Below are 19773 nucleotides of genomic sequence, written 5' to 3'. Positions count from 1 at the left end.
TTTTCAATCTTTCCAAACACATAAAAACAGAACAACTCAAGAGCAAAACCAGAATCCATAGATAATATTTTCAGCAAATCTAGGTTATAAGACATCCCTTAAAACGCCCAAATTCAAGTATATGAGGACAAGTCACCAACAGTCATGTTACCTACATGGTTCCAGTGTCTGTGCAGAAGGAAAAAAGAAGTGCTGGAATAGCATCTGCCTAACTTGCAAATAGAACCACAAAACAACTCACCAGAAAGATCAGCAGAAATTCTCAGAGTTTTTTATATCAGGTGAGTACAGGGGGCCCAGCTCAAGAGGCACTAGAGGTGCTAGAAGCATCAGAGCCTTTGTGAACTCTTAAAACTGGCACCTCAGGCTTCTCTTGACAGGAGCCCACAATTAGGAGAAACTACTGGAGGCAGAATCACAATTCAATAGGAAATGAACAAGAGAGACTAAGGAAGTAAGAAGGTTTAAAACTGCTGTACAGAGATGTCCACATTTGTGGCTATTTTGAGCACTTGAAATGTCCTAGTCAGAATTGAGATATACTGTATGTGTAAATTACATACCAGCTTCTGAAGATTTAGTAAGAAAATAAAATATCTCAATTTTTATATTGATTAAATTTATATTGAAATAATATTTTGGATAGATGGAATTAAGGAAACTATTAATTCCATGTGTTCCTTTATACATTTTTTTAATTTAGCTAGTAGAAAATGATAAATTACATGTGTGGCTAATGTTCTTTCTACTGGACAGAAATCCCTATTACCAATGTTTGTTATGCCTTTTAGACATCTCAAATGGAAAAGTCAATTACGTAGCTGGCTATCCATAACTGGAGTACAAGTGGATGGGTAGGAATAGATATACAATATTTTGATTCACCAGCTTAAAACAATATTTAGAGACATGAAACTAGATGGGATCTCCTAGGAAGTAAATATATATATATTTATAGGCAAAAAACTGAGGCCTTGGATATTCTAATACTTAAGAGGTGTGGAAAATGAGAAAAGTCTAGGAGAAAGTGGGGTGAACACAAAGAGACTTTAAAGACTAAGGAAGAACATGCATTAAAGAAAAGAGAATGATCAATGGTGTCATATGTTGCCAAAAAAGTAATAAGTGTCTGCCTTTGGCTCAGATGATGATCTCTGGGTCCTGGGATCCATTTGCCGGTTGGGCTCCCTGCTTGCTGGGAGCCTGCTTTCCTCTCCCTTTGCCCTACCCACCCTCCCACACTCCCCTCTCATGTGTACACATACACTGTAATGTATTTTTTAATCTTTTAAAGATTTTATTTATTCATCAGAAACACACACACACAGAGAGAGAGAGAGAGAGAGAGAGGCAGAGACACAGGCAGAGGGAGAAGCAGGCTCCATGCAGGGAGCCTGGTGCGGGACTCGATCCCAGGACTCCAGGATCACTCCCTAGGCCGAAGGCAGGCGCTAAACTGCTGGGATCCCATAATAAACATTTTTAAAAATTACCCTTTACATTTTGTAGTACAGAGGTCTACTCTGTGATGGCATTTGGTACTTCCATAAAGAGGGAGCATTAGAAGGACCAAAGGTCAAAAGAAGAGCCTGTAGTCAATAGGGGTATATGGATTTTGGTATGGTGAGCTTGGGTTAAGGACATTGGATTAAGGTCCACTCCCAAGCACACCAACTGCCCAGATATCTCCTAAAACACTAGCATGCAGTATGGTAGTGGCATCTCTTATTTAGCCCACTGAATGCCAGCTCACTATAGGAAGGAACCAGACCTAGTACCTGAACTAATGATTCCCTCAATATCTGAGATAAATAGGGGATGCTGTGTGGTCAGAGCCACCTCCAGGGACAAGGTATGGCTTCCTAGATATGTATCTATGGGGGGTCTCTAATTCTCTGGGGCTAGTCTACAGAGCTAATTATATATACAGGCCAGTCACTAACATCTGCAGTGGCTAAAGTACAAATTAAGGCCCATGACCTCCATCTCTTCCCATTGCCAGCTATGTCTTATGACAAGAGGTGTCTTCCACCCAACCCTGAGAACACCTGTCTACATCAAATTTTGCATATCCTTTGCTTTTACAGTTGCCTCCTGGCAACATTTCAGGCCTAAGAGTATATATTCCACAGGCCTAGACCTCCCTTCCCTAGGAGAATAGGGCCTTACAGAATCTGGAAGCAGCCTTGGGGAATAAGGGAACCTAAAATATTTTCCACAAAAATTGCAGGGTGTTGGGACCTGGTGGGCATACCATTGTCTCTGTGGATTCCTAGCTTTGTAGTCCGAATACAGCATGAAGATGGTCTGTTATTAGAGAAGATGGCCACATATTAGAGGCAGAAACCTCTAATATGTGGGGCCCCAGAAAGAGGGCCCTTCTTGGCCAAGTCTATGCCAGATTTGGCCTTATACTAGAAAAGCAAAGAGAAGAGAAATCTGGCAAAGTAAGGAGAGGGAGTTCCTTTTACTGGTTTGGTTTATTTTTTCATTCCATTCCTTTCCTGTAGTCCCCCACTGTGTTTCCACAACTTCTTAAAAAACAGCTGAATTTCATTACAGAACTAGCAATATTATCAAGGTGTAAAATGTAGTACATAAAAGACCATGTCGTTAATTATTCCAAAAACTGTATATATCCTATTCACAAAATGATGGTGCATGTCCATCCAGTTCTTGCCAAATAGATCTATACACACATACACAGACACACACACACACACACACACACCCTTACATACCTGCTCACAAATTCAGTCACAATTATTTTTTAATGAGATTATTCATTAACACATTTTTCACTAAAAATCTTATTTCATTCGATTATTAACCTTGAATCACCCTCCCAGACCTTGCTTTCCCTCACACAGACCTCAGGAGTTCCCTTCCCAGTATACAATTTTTTTCCTCTAGAAACTGAAACCTTTCCTCTTGGTACTCTTAACTCTTGCTGTTCTCCTCCTTTCTGAGACTTCTTTCCGGCACTCCCTACTTCCATCTGGGGAGTATTTCCCCAACACACACACACAATCATGTTCTCTTTCCTGACCCTGGATATCTCCATCACCCCTCCTTGGGCTGAATTTTGCTCCCTTTTCTTGTCTAAGTTTGCAAATCACCTATGGTAAGAGGGTATATATCACATAAATGGGAATTTCCTGGACAAAATGCACTTAGATAGTAGAAATAAATGATTGCTAGAATATTTTATTCCCTCTCCCTTCCAAAGAATTCAGCTAGCATGCTAACAACTTTTTTTAATCCTCTAAATCAGATGTAGGATCCAGGTTTTTGGACATAAAAAAAAACACTACATCTTAAAAATGAAGTCAACATTTTTATTTTATTCATTCAAAAATTTCATTATCTAAAGGTAACATGGAAAAGGGAAATCTCAACTCAGGGGCAAAAGCAGGCCTCTTTGAGGAAAATGTGGGCCTGGAATCAAGGGTCAATAGCAAGTAAGTGCTAGGCAGTGCCATTATGGGAAGGAAAGGCTTTAAAACTGCGTCTCCAAACAATAGCATCAAAATTATGTTGGTTAATAGCTAGAACACTTGTAAACCTCACAGGTAACTGCAGAACAGGCACCCCTTTCAGGTTAGTGGGTGCATGCTAATTCCTATTGCGGCTGTCACACCACTGGACGTGTAGGGGAGGAAGGCATGCTCCCTGTTTCAGCCTGCTCTTCCGCAGAAAGAGGGCTCAGGGCATCAAGCTCTGGCAGCAAGGCACGCCTCAGGCTTGCAGGACTAGGAGTAGAAATGGAGCCCAAGCCACAAAACGTAGGGGAAGAGGGGCTCTGGCCAGAAAAATTAGTGGAGGAAGAGGCGGAGGAAGAAGAGGAAGAGGAAGAAAAGGAGGAGGAAGAGGAGGGGCTCTGGCCAGGAGACCCGGAGGCAGAGGAGGAACTCCCACCACACTGCTCAAAGAAAGGAAAGAGCCTACCAGGAGGTGACGGAGAGGAGGCACGCATACGGACTGCATGCCAATGAGGTTGGGCAGCAAGGCTTGGAGCCTCAGGATTAGGAGAGCTTGACCTACTCTGGCAGACTAGCCTTCGTAAGGCTAACCCAGAGGAAGAAGGAGGACTCAGGCCAGCAGACACAGGTAGAGAGGCGTGGCTTCTAGGGGATGACCTCAGGATGGTGCGGCTCCGCAGGACAAAGCCTGGAGTCGGGAAGCTGTTGCGGAGAGCAAGGCCTATCTGGTTGGCTCGGCTTCGGAGGGCAGGGCCGGACCCGGATGCACGGCTGCGGAGAGCAGGGCCTGGTGGGCTGGCGTGATTATTGACGGCAGGGCCTGGCCCAGATGCACGGCTACTGGAAGCAGGGCGGCTGAGAGCAGAGCCTGGAGTGGCTGCACCGCGGCGGTAAGCTGGACCCTGCGCGGCTGCACGGCGGTGGAGAGCAGGGCCCGACGCGGAAGCACGGCGGTGGCGGAGAGCAGGACCTGACTCGGAAGCACGACCTTGGGGAGCTGGGCCCGGCGCGGAAGTACGGCGGCGGAGAGCAGGGCCCGACACGGATGTGTGGCTGCGGCGGTTGCGGAGAGCTGGGCCTGGCGAAGAAGTACGGCGGTGGCTGCGGAGAGCTGGGCCCGGTGAAGAGGCATGGCGGCGGCTGTGGAGAGCTGGGCCCGGCAAAGAAGCATGGAGGCGGCTGCGGAGAGCTGGGCCGGTAGAAGAAGCATGGCGGTGGCTGCGGAGAGCTGGGCCCGTAGAAGAAGCATGGCGGTGGCTGCGGAGAGCTGGGCCCGTAGAAGAAGCATGGCGGTGGCTGCGGAGAGCTGAGCCCGACCCAGGCACATGGCGATGCTGGAGAGCAGGGCCTGGCGCAGATGCACGGGAGTGAAGAGCGGGGCCTGGTGCGGATGCACTACGGCGACGATGAGCAGGGCCTGGTGCAGATGTACGGTTGCGAAGAGCAGGGCCCAACCCGGAAGCATGGCCATGGAAGGCGGGGCCTGGCGGGGTGCCACGACTATTGACTGCAGGGCCTGGCCTGGCTGCTTGACTGCGGAGAGCTGGGCCTGGTCTGGCCTGACTTTGGAGGGCAGGGCCTGGCTGGGATGCGAGACCGCACAGAGAAGCCCGAGAACGGCGGCGGCCGTGGGGCTGAGACGTCGGAGAAGATGGTGGCACAGGCACGGGGCACTGAGGCCCAGGAAACAGACAGCGCCGCCGCGGAGGCTTCTGAGCTTGAGCAGTCTCCTCGTGGCTGGTCAGCTCCCTCCCATGGCCCTTCCCTGGGCTAATGGCCTGGGTCGGAGGCCCGCTGGCGGGGCCCACACCCCTCATAGCTTGCACCATGGTGGCCACGCTGCCCGCGTGTGAGGTCTGGAGACCTTGGCCTGCCTCAGGCACCACACATTTCAGCTCGGCGCGGGGACTGTGGCCACCCTGGAGGTTAGCTCGCTCCCTCTCTGGCACACAGCCCATAAAGGGCAGCCATGGGCCCTCGCCAGTGATCGAAATAGCACCCACGGCAGCCAGGGCGGAGGCGGAGGAACCTGCTGTGCCGCTGTGCAGGGCGCCACCACCTGATGGAGACAGGTCGCTCGAGACCGAGGGGACCGAAGCACCGGGATCGGGGTTGCTGACCCCGCAGGCATCGCCAGGAGCAAGGGCGACCTCATTCTTTGGCCCTGGGGGCACCTCACCCAGCTGTTGCTTCTGCGCCTTCTCCTTGGACAATGGGGTGGCCATAATGCTAGATTCTCGCTCAGAGACTCGAAAGCGTGGCTGCAGATGGCTGCCTAGGTAGAGTTCTGGCTGAAGCAGTGAGGAGGATGGGCGTGCCCTGGTCGGATTTTTGCTTTTGATTGGCCGGCTGGTTGTCACATGACTGTTGTCTTAAAGGGGGCGAGCCAACCTAGCTCCCGCGCGCCAAACCACAATAGTGCTCCACTATTGTGGGGGGTCGCTACTGCAGGCTCCACGATGTGAATTCCCCATCCATACCTTGACCCCTATGAGAGAGAGAGAGAGAGAGAGAGAGTGTGTGTGTGTGTGTGTGTGTGTGTGTCGAGGGAAGGGGTGGGGGCGGCGATGCTGTCTGTATAAACAATTTGAGTCACCCCAAATCAGTTCAGCTTGTCAGCATCACTCTGGTGCTTAAACTTTGAAGCAGTGGCTTGAAAGAAACACCACACTGGCCAACAGGAGATACCTCTGTGCTGAGTGTCCCTCCTGGAATCCAGTCAAGACACTGGGCCCATGTGTGACTCCAGAATCGACAGTCCCAGAACGCCTCCCGGCTGGAGTCTTAAAAGCCGCCTGAAATCAAGAAATGGATGGGGCTCACTCTGTCATGCCTTGGGATGTTCAGCACTGCTGCCATGTACCAGAGGGGGAATTTGAAGTAACATGTTTCCCCCTGCCTTATCTCCTGAGGCTTGAGCTGGAGTTGCCCGAATTAAAGATAACATGGTCCTTAAATATACATCATCATTTGTATGGGCTGTATAGTAATCCACTGATGCATGTATATTAATTTATATGAGCCAGTCTCCATTCTTGGCTACAGTTCTCTATTATGCTGTGATGCACAGACTTAGAGTTTAATATTTAGACACTAATTTTTAGTCACTATTACAAAAATTATTACTGTGTACTCAGAAACCAAAACAGAAAAGCAAAGTGAACCTAAACTAGGATAACTAGAACCTAAATTCCCACATATCCATGGGTAAATATTGGTAATGTTTTAATTATTTTTGGTAGAGTGGCCATTTAAAAATAATTAGTAGTTATTGTTTCATAAAATGGAATTATTTATACGTACTATTTTGTAACCTGTTTTTGGGTCTAGACAAGACACTTCCCATAACAAATAGGTTTCCACAAAGCCAGTTAACTACAAAATATTCCTTTTATGGAGGAAGCTTACATTTTCAAATACTGCTGTAATGATCAACACGTCTCCCAACTTTTTACTCTATAAACACATTAGTGTGAGACATATCCTTTTTGCTAAAAATTACCCATATCCTCAAATATGACCTCACTGTGAATAAATTCCTAGAAAATTCTAAAAAAAAAATAAAAAGAAAAAAAAAGAAAATTCTTGATACAGGCCATACACACCTGTGATTCTTTGATAAAAAATATTGGTAACTGGTTCTCCTGAAACTTGCTGTTATAGCAATTTTCGCAGAGTAGAATGGATACAAAGTGGGACGGATGAGTAACTGGACTGAAACACAACTCAAAAATGGAATGGTATTTGGAATGTTAAATAATATAGAATGGAAAAGATTTGAAAAGGAATGCAGAATGGGATGAAGTGGAGACTGCAGTGGAGGTGAAATGGGAAATTGAATGGGATTGAAATGGAATGAAATATAATGGCAAAATGGAATGGAATGCCCAATAGAAATAAATATATAATAGCATATGGAATAACAGAAAAATATAATGTTATATGAAAAAGGAATGAAAAAAAAAGAAAAAGGAATGGAGTATCATGTGAAATAAGTAAATAGAAGGAAATTGAAATAGGAAAGACTATAAAATGGAATAAAATAAGCAATGGCCTAAAATAAATGGACTATGAAATACTATAGATTTTGAAATACCATAAAAAGATGGAATGGAATATGGAATACAAGATTATGAAGGATAGAATGGAACTTGAATAAAAACAATGTGGAAAATAATGATGAAGTAAGGATGGACTTAAAATGAAGAATAAATGAATGTGTTCTGGTCATCTACCATTCTATAGTATTGTGGAGCAACATACATTTAATTATATTCATGGATTAAATAAAGCTAGAATTCAGAAAGGGTAGAGCAGGAATGGCTTGTTTCTGCTCTATGATGTCATTATCTGAGACCTCAGCTGGGAAAACTTAAATATCTGTGAGATCATGAGGGAAGGACAGCAATCTGTGATGACTCCTAGATTTTGGCCACAGTATCTGGGCAGACAGTGGTCCCACTTCCTGAAAAGGGAAGGCTTGCAGATTATGGACACAGTGGAGATTGGTGATCCTGTTCTGACCATATTGGCCACTATACCCTCTGTACTTGTCCCAGTCATTTAGGGTTATGAACCAACCTCACCTTATAGCCATTCTCTTAATTCTATAGGTCACCTTTCACTGGTTTCATAAGTCCAGTTTCCTCTTGGGAGTCATTTCAATTTACTCTCTGAGATCTTTTCTTTACTCTTTTCTGGGATCTCAGGGGCCTTAGTCATGATCCTAACTTAGTAATAATTAAAATACTCTCATCTATCCTTGTTTTCTTTATATATCATATATATATATATATATATATATATATACACACACACACACACACACACACACATACATATATCCTTTTATATATATCCTTTACATGAAAAATAATGTATACATAGAAAAATATATATAAAGGAGTCATATAATAGACATTCTGTTTATTGATTTGTTCTTCTCTAAAGATCTCAAACTTTATGTTAAGGAAGTCCCTAAATTCTCTTCTTTAGCTCCGTTGGTGTGTCTTCAGGGCCTTATCCTTCTTTCTCTGTGCTCTTGTTTAGAGATAGTGTATGTGTATGTATGTGCTCATAGAAAAAATATCTGGAAGGGTGAGTTTTATTCTCTCAACCTTATCTTCCAAATATTTTCAATGAGCATATTTCTTTAAAAAGTACAGCTGTTTGAACTTTTATTTCTTTTTGTTTGTTTGAACTTTTAAAACAATTTTAATGTTTGTGTTTTAAGCTGACTCTTAATTTCAACTCGGTTTGTGATCTCAGGGTCATGGGGTCTAGCCCCACATTGGGCTCCACACTCGGCACAGAGTTTGCTTGAGATTCTCTCCCTCTCCTCTGCACACACAGTTGCTCTCTCTCTCTAAATAAATAAATAAATAAACAAACAAACAACAAACAAAAAACCTTAAAAAAAGAATTAAAAGTCTTAAACATGTCCATTTAATGTTACAATTTCTCTTCTGGGGATTAATTCTAAAGAAATAACTTAGGGGCACCTGGGTGGCTGTGTCAGTTAAGTGTATGCCTTCGGCTCAGGTCTTGATCCCAGGGTCCTGGGATTGAGCCCTGCATCAGGCTCCCTGCTCAGTGGGGAGCCTACCTCTCCCTTTTCTCCCTGTGTTCTCTTGCTATTTCTGTTTTTCTCCTTCAAATAAATCTTTTTTTTAAAATATTTTATTTATTTATTCATGAGAGACACACACAGAGAAAGAGAGGCAGAGACACAGGCAGAGGGAGAAGCAGGCTCCATGCAGGGAGCCTGATCACGTCCTGGGTCAATGGCAGGCGCTTAACCACTGAATCACCCAGGGATCTCCTCAAAGAAATATTTTTTAAAAATAAAATATTCATAGACTTACAATGTTATATGCTCAGAGGTGATTCTTATAGTGTTATTTATTTAAAATAATCTGAAACAATCTCACTTTGCAATAGGATATTGGGTGTCCATTGAATAAACATACAGCTTTTTTTTAAGATTTTATTTATTTATTCATGAGAGGCAGAGACACAGGCAGAGGGAGAAGCAGGCTCCATGCAGGGAGCCCGACGTGGGACTCGATCCCAGGTCCCCAGGATCACGCCCTGGGCTGAAGGCGGCGCTAAACCACTGAGCCACCCGGGCTGCCCCAAACATACAGCTTTTATAGGATGTTTTTGAAAAAAAATTTAATACCATGGGAAAATATCTTTGGTATACAAAAAGTACATGGTGTATATCTACTGATCTATATTTACATCTCTGTATTTTTTATCTACCAAGCTCTCTACATATATTAGAATTTCATTCACTATAGTGCAGTTTTTCTCAACCAGAGGCATTTTGCCCCTTGGGGGGAATTTTGAAAATGTCTGGAGAGAGGGAAAGGTACTAGTGGCATCTAGTATGCAGAAGAAAGGGATACTCTCAGTTAATTCAATGCATAGGAGAGTCTCTAACAACGTGCAGTTATCTGATGCAAAATGCCAAAGCTGTCCAGTTTGACAAACTCTGCTGTAGTGCATTTAGATAATTCAGAAAAGTTCAAGACAAAATTTAAATCACAATCTTTCTAGTGATTGATAACTATTATTAAAAATTTGATATGTGTATTTTCTATGATGATCTTATGCTTTTTAAACAGCAAAAAGATGCTTTTTGAAATTAATTCATTAAAAAAATCAAGCTACAGATGTTTTCACATGAAATATTTTAGTCATTGCTTAAGAACTTATATAACTTGGGCAGCCCTGGTGGCTCAGCGGTTTAGTGCCTGCCTTCCGCCCAGGGCATGATCCTGGAGACCCAGGATTGAGTCCCACATCGGGCTCCCTGCATGGAGCCTGCTTCTCCCTCTGCCTGTGTCTCTGCCTCTCTCTCTCTCTCTCTCTCATGAATAAATAAATTAAAAATCTTTAAAAAAGAACTTATATAACTTAATTTTAATTTCAATTCCTCGGGATCCCTGGGTGGTGCAGCGGTTTGGCGCCTGCCTTTGGCCCAGGGCATGATCCTGGAGACCCGGGATCGAATCCCACGTCGGGCTCCCGGTGCATGGAGCCTGCTTCTCCCTCTGCCTGTGTCTCTGCCTCTCTCTCTCTGTGTGACTATCATAAATAAATAAAAATTAAAAAAATAAAATATTAAAAAAAAGATTTAATTTCAATTCCTTTACATGGAGGAATATTCTACAAATAACAATCCATCTCCTCTATGACCTGATTCTCAACACTCTACTAAAAGCATTAATTTCTAAATATTTATATATTTTGCTTTAAAAAGTTGTGGGCATCATAATCATAATGTAACATTTCTAATATATAAAGGGCAATATGTTTGACTAACCAGGTCATGGTAATCTCACTACCACTCCAGTGACTGTTTTGCAAATGGATGTTTCCCAGTTGTAGTTTATAAGGTATAAATGTAAAATGCCTTGGGGTCTTTAGAGAAAGGTTTCTCCGCTCTTACCAAAAAAATAAAAAAATAAAAAATAAAATAAGATATAAATTGCTTACATAAAATTACTTAAAAATTATATATCATGTTGGAATTCATAAGTGAATTTGTACAATTGCTGGATATAAGGTTAATATTACAACATTGAGTAGTTTTTCTAAATATTAGCATAAAAATTATGAAGAAAAAATGTTATGCCTTTTATTATAGAATCAGAAAACATCACTAGGGACAAATCTAATAAAATAATCACAGGGGCAGCCCGGGTGGCTCATGGGCAGCTAGGGTGGCTCAGCGGTTTAGCGCCGCCTTCAGCCCAGGGCCTGATCCTGGAGACCCAGAATTGAGTCCCACGTCAGGCTCCCTGCATGGAGCCTGCTTCTCCCTCTGCCTGTGTCTCCCCCTCGTGTGTGTGTGTGTGTGTGTGTGTGTGTGTGTGTGTATCATGAATAAATAAATAAAATGTTTTTTTAAAAAAAAGGAATCACAGTTGGGCTCCCTGATAAGTGGGGAGCCTGCTTCTCCCTCTCCTACTGCCCCTCCCCCCTGCTTGTGTGTGCACATGCTCTATCACTCTGCTGTCTCTCTCAAAACAAAAACATCTTAAGAAAGAAAAAAGAATCACAAGATTGCTGCCCAGAAATCTGCATAACACTTCTGAGAGAGGGCAGCCCCGGTGGCGCAGCGGTTTGGCGCCGCCTGCAGCCTGGGGTGTGATCCTGGAGACCCAGGATCATGTCCCACATCGGGCTCCCTGCGTGGAGCCTGCATCTCCCTCTCCCTCTGCCTGTGTCTCTGCCTCTTTCTCTGTGTCTATGAATAAATAAATAAAATCTTTAAAAAAAAAACACTTCTGAGAGAAATTAGAGAAGACCTAGGTGAATCAGAGATATATCATGCTTATGGATTAGAAGACAATATTATTAAAATTAAAGAGATTTCTTATCAAAATGTTCTAAGGCGTCAATATAATCCCAGTTGAAATTCCAGCTGGTATTCTGTAAATGAAAACTGGTAAACTGATTCCAAAATATTTTTGGATATCAGTGATTTAAGAATAGCCAAAGCCATCAAGAAGAAATCTAATGGACTTTCACAGCCAGATTACATGGCCCATTATAAAGGCAAAATAATTAAGATAATGTGATTCGTGTACACGAATAGACAAATAGACTGATGGAACAAAGAGCCCACAGACACATATATGGTCACATATATATGGTCACCTGATTTACAACAAATGTACTAATGCAGTGGATAGTCATTAAAGTAAGTGGAGCTGGACTAATTGGCTATCCATCCATATGGAAAAAATTTAATTTGGCCAACTTATACACAAAAACTAGTTCCAGAAGACTATACACACACACTCATACACTCACATATAGTCTTCCTACATACATCCAACAAATATCTTACATACAGAAGAAAATAAGTGAAGAAGAAAAAAAGTAGATGCAATTAAACATTGGCACAATGTTAACAGGTACTTCACAAAATGGGACATCCAATAAAAATTGCCCAAACTCAGTCATCAAGGATATGCAAATTGAAATAATGAAATATCTATAAACATCTCCCAGGATACCCCAAATCACTACCAATATTGAAAGTTGGAGAAAATAGAAACTGGAACTATTAACTGCTGGTGGGAGTGTCAGTACTTCTGTGGGGGAAAACTGTTTGGCAGTATCAAAGCTGAGTTTATACATTTTCTGTAACCCAGCAACTCCATCTGTATTAGTTTTCTATTTCTGCATACTATATTACCACAAACGTGGTGGCTTAAAACAGTGTCTGTTTTTAGCTCACAGTTCTGTAGTTTCAGAAGTTCATGAGTGGCATGGCTGGGTTCTCTGGTCAGGGTTTTACAAGGTGAAATCAGCCTGAGAAATCAGTTGGCCAGTGCTACTACAGACTGAATGTTTGTGTCCTCTACAGTCTGCAAGTTCAAACCCTAATCCCCATTGTGATGGTATTTGGGGATGAAGCCTCTGGAAGGTAAATGGGTTTGGATGAGATCCTGAAGGTGTGGCCCCATGATGGGACTGGTGCCCTTATAAGGAGATGAAAAAGAACAGAGCCTGTGAGGTTACAGCAAGAGAGTGGCCATCTGCAAACCAGGAAGTGGGCTTTCATCAGACATCGAACTGCTGGCACCTGATTTTGGACTTGCCAGCTTCTAGAACTGTGAGAATGAAATGCTTTTTGTTTAAGTCACCCAGTGTATGGTATTTTGTTATAGCAACCCAAGCTGATTTAAGACAACCAGGCTGTGTTTCTTTTTGGGGGCTCTTTTGAAGAACACATTTCCTAGCTCATTTAGGGTATTGACAGCATTTAGTTCCATTTTTATCCCCTAGAGATTTCTCATAGTTCCTTGCCACATTCATCCCTCCAAACACCCCGACACAGATTAATCTCTCTGGAAGTGAACACTACATATTATACAAGGTCAAAGGTCATTAGGAATCATCTTAGATTAAAAAAAAAAAAGGAATCATCTTAGAATTCTGCCTAGGACAGTGGGCCCTCTGGCCCCCAGGGATCCAGTCTGTCCCACATACAAAATTCATTCATCCCATTCCACAATTTCCAAATTTCTCATAGTAGTATGGCATCAGCTCAATTCCAAATGCTCACTGAAATCTCATCAGCTCAAAGTCTAGAATCTCATCTCAGTCATTTAAATCAGGCATAGATGAGTTTTCTGGGTAAAATCCATGCAGTACAACTCCCATGGCACAATCCCTTTCCAACTGGCCCTAGTGACACTAAAGTGACAAACAATTTTACTCTGACACACAGTGCTGGGACAGGCCTATAACATTATGATTTAATATGGGGCAGGAGGATGGGAATGAAAGGCAGAGAGGAGTTAAGAGTCCAAAGCAGTTTGGAAATTCAGCTGATTTCTACTAATAGTCTGTCCAAGGCAATCAGGGCTTTCTCTAAGGCCACTTAGGCTTTCTCTAGCATGCACCTCAAAATTCCTCCAGCCCTCGCCCACCATCCAGTTCCAAAGCCACGCCTACATCTTTAGCTGTTTGCAATGGTGGCACCCCACATTCAGGTACCAACATCTGTATTAGTATCCTGTTGTTGTGGAATAGATGATCACACCCATTTACTAGCTCACAGTTGTGCAGGTCAGAAGTCTGTGCCAGAGTGAGATGGCAGTGGACTTGCTGTGCTCTTTTCTGGAAGTTTTTAAAGGGAAGAGTCCCTTCCAAACACATCCATGTTGTCAGCTAAATTCGGTTCCTGGCTGCTAGAGGACTGAGCCCCTTTCTTTCGCTGGCTGTTAGTCGGGGACAGTACTCCTCTCCCAGAAGCTGCTTTCAGTTCCTCACCATGTGGCTCCCTGTGAATACCTGCGAATGGCTCCAATCTCTCTTTCAGGTGGGGCCTCTGCCCTTGTAAGTGTTCCCCTGATTAGGTCTGGTCCACCAGGTACTATCTCCCTATCTTAAGGTTAACTGATCTGTGGCTTTAATTACACCTGAAAAATCCTTTTTACTATATAATTTCACATAATCATGGGAGTGCTAGCTCATCATCCGCACCCAATGGGAGGAGATTGTGCAAAGACAAGGGTCACTGGTCATCATCATAGAATTCTGGCTACCACCCAATCCATGTACGTATCAAACAGCATTGCAAACATGTTCTCCAAAACACCTGAATAAAAATGTTCACAGCATCATTATTGATAATAGTCATGAACTGGAAACAATCTGAACATCTATCAACAGCTGAATGAATACAGTGTTCTCTACTCATGGTAGACATACAGACACGAAACAAGCAAATATCCCTATATACATTAAATATAAACAGATTACCAAATCATAATAGTGGGTGAAGGGAACCAATTGTAATTCTGTTTGTATAAAGTTTTAAAACAGGCAAAATGAATATATAGTGTCATAGGTCAGAATAGTGGTTAAGTCAGGTGTAATGACTAGATGAGGGCATAATATAGGTTTCTGGGGGTTCCAGTAATGTTCTATATCTTAATCTTGGTGATTCATGTTCTCACTTTGATTTTTTTAATAATAGTATTTTATACTATTTTTAATTTAAATTTTAGGTAGTTAACATATGGTGCAATATTGGTTTCTGGAGTAGAATTTAGTGATTTATCACTTATGTACAACACTCATCCGAACAAGTGCCCTCCTTAAAACCCATCACCCATCTAGTTCCTCCCCTGCCCTCCTCCTTCCATCAACCTTCAGTTTGTTCTCCATCATTAAAAGTCTCTTATGGTTTGTTTCCCTCTCTCCTTTTTTCTCTTTTCCCTCTTCCCATATGTTCAACTATATTCTTTCCTAAATTACACATATTAGCGAGATCATATGGTATTTGTCTTTCTCTAATTTCACCTAAAATAATGCATTCTAGCTCCATCCATGTCCTTGCAAATGGCAAGATTTCATTCTTTTTGATGGCTGAGTAATATTCAATTGTATATACATATATACCTCCTCTTCTTTATCCATTCGTCTATTGATGGACATTTGAGCTCTTTCCATAATTTGGCTATTGTTGATAATGCTGCTATAAATATTAGGGTGCATAGGGTGCTTGCTTGTTTTCACTTTGTAAAATATCATCAAGTTGTTGCCTATTATAATTTATGTACTCTTCTTTTTATATGTTCTACTTCATTGACAAATAAAAGCTAATGTAAAAGGAAAAACCTTATAAAAGGCAAGAAGAATGGACATATACTTCAGACTCACAATCCCTTATAGGCAATTTTAAAATTGAAAATGTTTTGATAACTAATTTCCTGGACTCATTTGCCCATAAAATTTGACCTGAACTGGCATGAAGCTATTTGCAATCTTTATATACCTTAGTGATTATTTATATGTTTCACTGCAGAAATATTGTTGTATTAGATGTAGTAGTATTATTCCAGATCCTGCTCTGGATCTTATAGAATGTATGGTGTATGAATTCTGAAATATTTAGTCCCAAGACTTTTAGATAAGTATACATATATAGTAGTACAGAATTTTTACATTATTCTGTCAGCTGATGACAGATCAAGAACTGAACAAGAACTAAGAAAAACTGCAGTTTGAATTTATCGAATTCTTTGTTCAGCACTTAAGATGATTATATGATTTTTCTTGTCTTATTGGTATAATGGATTGTTAAAAGGTTAAAATATTCCTAATATTACACCATGCTCTCATGACCAGGAAAATACCAGGGTATGGTAGATTTTTACATATTGTTGAATTTTATTCAAACTTTATTGATAAAAATTTAATCTATGTTAATAAGCAAAATAGATCCATATTTCTCTATGTGTATAGAATATTATGACTTCCAGGTTTTGGAATCAGGGGTTGGACTCCATTAAATAAATTTGGAAGATTTCTATCTTTTCTTCTAGCTTCTAAACAACATTTTTATTGTTTTAGGGATTTGTGATCCATTAAAAGAATGGGATGACATTATTCAACTTTCCTTGTGTATTCAACAGAAATTTTGGTTCCCAAGCCCAGTGAAAGAATCACACCATTTTCTGACAAAGGGGTAGGTATCAGAAGATGTGTATTCCAGGAAACAGAGAGAGAGTTACTACTATAAATAACATGGATGCTGACCTCAGATAGATTTGGGTGACTGTCCCCATTCCACCACTTACTTAGTGTATGACTTTCTTTTTTTTTTAGATTTTTTCTTTTTTTTTTTTTAGATTTTATTTATTTATTCATGAGAGACAGAGAGAGGCATACATAGGCAGAGGATGAAGTAGGCTCCTTGCAGGGAGTAGGATGTGGTGCTTGATCCCAGACCCCAGGGTCACATCCTGAGCTGAAAGCAGACGCTCAACTGCTGAGCCACCCAGGCATCCTTGTGTATGACTTTCAACAAGTTAATCCTCTAAGCCTGATTTTCTTCATTTGGGAAATAGGAATTTCCTCTTGCATTGCTTATCCCAAATTTAGCCAAGTGTAATTTTCTCATTATTACTGAAGTTAATGAATACGCAAACCTGATGGAATCAAGAGTAAAATGTGTGGGGTACCTGAGTGGCTCAGTCAGTTAAGCATCTGTCTTTGGCTCAGGTCATGATTCTGGGGTTCTGGGATCCAGTCCCACATCAGGCTCCCTGCTCAGTGGTGAGTCTGCTTCTCCCCCTGCTCATACTCATTCTCTCAAATAAATAAATAAATAAATAAAATATTTTTTAAAAAAGAGTAAAACGTGTTAATTTACAAATATTCACAATTAACATCAACAAGGGAGAGACAACCTTACATCTGTCAGAAGGGCTAAAATCAACAACAGAAAAAAACAACAACAACAGGTGTTGGCAAGGATGTGGAGAAAAAGGAATGTTTGTGCATTCTGGTGGGAATGCAATGTGGTGCAGCCACTGTGGAAAAGAGTAGGGAGGTTCCTCAGAAATTTAAAAATAGAACTACTTTATGATTCAGCAATTGCACTACTGGCATTTACCCAAAGAAAGCAAAAACACTAATTCAAAGGGATATATGCACCCCTATGTTTATAGAAACATTACTTTACCATAGCTAAGGTATGGAAGCAGCCCACGTGTCCATTTATTGATGAATAGATAAAGAAGATGTGGTATACTTTTACAATGGAATATTATTCAGCCGTAAAAAGAATGAAATCTTGCCATTTGCAATGCCATGAATGGAGGTAAAGAGTATAATACTTAGCGAAATAAGTCAGAAAAGGACAAATACCATATGATTTCAATATCATATGTGGAATTTAAGAAATAAAACAAATAAAGGTTAAAATAAGAGAAACAAATCAAGCAACAGACTCTTAATTATACGGAACTGATGGTTACCAGAAAGGAGGATGGTGGGGGATGGGTTAAATCGATAAGGATTACGAGTGCACTTGTGATGAGCACTGGATGATGTATGGAAGTGTTAAATCACTAAATTCTACACTTGAAACTAATATTAATATTAAACTGTACGTTAACTAACTGGAATTAAAACAAAAACTAAAAAAAAAGGGAGGCAATAACTTTTAGGAATTGTATGCACGTTTAAGCAGTTATTTAATTTTCCTGAAATTAAGCTGATTATAATGTATTTTTCTACATAGAATTTCTATATACTATTTTTATATAAAATGCATTACCTAGACTAATTTTCTCAAAATAACATACACACAAGATCTTTATTTTTTTAAGATTTTATTTATTTATTTAAGACAGAGTGAGAGAGAGAGGCCATTAGAGCAGCGGGGGAGGGGCAAAAAGAGAGGGAAAGGGAGAAGACGACTCCCCGCTGAGCAGGAAGCCAAACAGGGGAGTCCATCCTAGGAGCCTTCGGAGATCATGACCAGAGCTGAAGACAAATGCTTAACCAACTCAGCCACCCAGGCGCCCCCATACAAGATTTTTAAAGTTAAATAGTGACTCTAGCCTTTCATGAAATCACCCCCAGCCCTACACACCTCACTTCTGCTCTAGCTGAGACTTTCATCTTTTCTGTCTCTCCGAAATTTACCATATTATTTCTAAATCATAGCCTTTTTTTTAAATCATAGCCTTATATTGATTTTAGCATACTGCAAAAAAAAAAAAAAATGGCCACAAATGAGGACTTTTGGTTTCAGCGCACTTGTGTGAAGAGGCTGGAAATCATCACCCCCTTTCCTATAACAAGAAGACTTTGTACAAACTGAATCAACTTTTTTTTTTAACCCATTGGAAAACTGAGGTTGCAGGGCAATCCTTAAAAACAGATTTAACAACCACGATTTGCTTACTTGGAGCACATGCGTCTAGAGCCATAAACATAGAACACTTAAATGATAAATTTGATTAATTGTTTAAAGCTGAGCCTGTACTGCTAGGATAGTAAGGGAGCCTCCACGTGTTTGTAGGCTTTACCTCCAGTAAAAATGTTTCCTTGTCCAGGCAGTGCGGGGCGACGCCGTAAATGCCGGGGTCAGAGACAGATGCGTGGAAACTCTGCACGCCGCACCTGCTGCAGAAGCTGTGCAGCGCCGGGTGCGTGTGGGACCGATACGTGAGGATGCTCTAGGCGCCCAGCAGCAGAGTGAAGCGCGAGGCCGGGACGAGGAAGTGTCGATGCTGCTTCTTCCTGCACAGCCTGCAGCTGCAATCCACCATGCGCAGGTCTGCGGGCGCCCAGACCGCGAAGCGGACCGCGCCGCAGTGGCAGCCGCCGGTGCGATACACCAGGCCGGGGTACTCGAAGGTGTCCAGCAGGAACTTGGCGGCGCCCTCGCCGATGAGGCCCCGCCGCTTCCTGAACGTCTCCCGGCGCTACCGCTGCGCGCCCAGGTCCAGCTCACTGAGGGACTGGGAGGGCGCTAGGGCGGAGTATATGGCAGTGTTCTTTGTAGCCCTCTTCACTGGCCTGCTGGCTTTCTTCCAGCCGTGTTCTTTGCCACAGCCAAGCTGCTGACCCTGGCTTGGACTAACAGGCAGCCGTGCGCGCCAGGCGCCAGGACCCGTGGCTGAGCTGGTGAGCTGTAGTGAGGGTGAGGGTGGAGGTGGGCAGCGGGGAGAACCGGGAGCAGGGATCCCTGGGTCACTCTGTTGTGCGGTTGGGGGGCAGTCCTATTCCTTATCCTGAGTGTGGCATCCTCAGCCATAAATGTAAATCTGGCTAAGCTGTCACCCTGCAGTGCTGGCTGGAGGACAGAGGGTGGGGGGATGGGGGGTGGAAGTCCAGGGGAGTGCTTGGGTTCTAAGAACTTTTGGGGCTACCCTTTTGTCTGCATTACCACGGTTGCCCACTTGTTAAAAATGAGGCCAAAAGACCCTTCCCCTGACCCTAAAATAACTTTATTGGGATAACA

At 42.3% G+C, this 19773-nt stretch overlaps 1 protein-coding gene, 1 long non-coding RNA gene and 1 pseudogene across 2 annotated transcripts in view; all 3 read right to left on the bottom strand.

The window, feature by feature from the left end:
- LOC119868437 overlaps positions 1-12828 on the bottom strand; it is a 40080-nt gene extending 27252 nt beyond the window's left edge. The window contains exon 1 of the long non-coding RNA XR_005386274.1: positions 12739-12828. This is a non-coding gene — a long non-coding RNA (uncharacterized LOC119868437). The remainder of the gene's footprint in view (positions 1-12738) is intronic.
- LOC119868435 (EZH inhibitory protein) lies at positions 3318-6269 on the bottom strand. Its single transcript, XM_038587467.1, has 2 exons — positions 6171-6269; positions 3318-5970 (listed from the first exon to the last, which is right to left on the bottom strand). The coding sequence occupies exon 2, from the start codon at positions 5705-5707 to the stop codon at positions 3635-3637; it is 2073 nt and encodes a 690-aa protein (XP_038443395.1). The 5' UTR covers positions 5708-5970; positions 6171-6269; the 3' UTR covers positions 3318-3634.
- A 5709-nt stretch (positions 12829-18537) lies between the features above and the next one.
- Positions 18538-19285, bottom strand: LOC100687495 (annotated as a pseudogene).
- Between the last annotated feature and the right edge of the window lie 488 nt (positions 19286-19773).

This window comes from Canis lupus, chromosome X (genome assembly GCF_011100685.1).
Source record: "Canis lupus familiaris isolate Mischka breed German Shepherd chromosome X, alternate assembly UU_Cfam_GSD_1.0, whole genome shotgun sequence".
Lineage (NCBI taxonomy): Eukaryota > Metazoa > Chordata > Mammalia > Carnivora > Canidae > Canis > Canis lupus.
The sequence above is the reverse complement of the archived record's forward strand: the minus strand, read 5'-3'. Positions and strand labels throughout refer to the sequence as shown.

What these genes read in the sequence shown, in the direction of transcription:
- LOC119868435 (XM_038587467.1), bottom strand. Translation starts at nt 5,707, where the DNA reads ATGGCCACCCCATTGTCCAAGGAGAAGGCGCAGAAGCAACAGCTGGGT.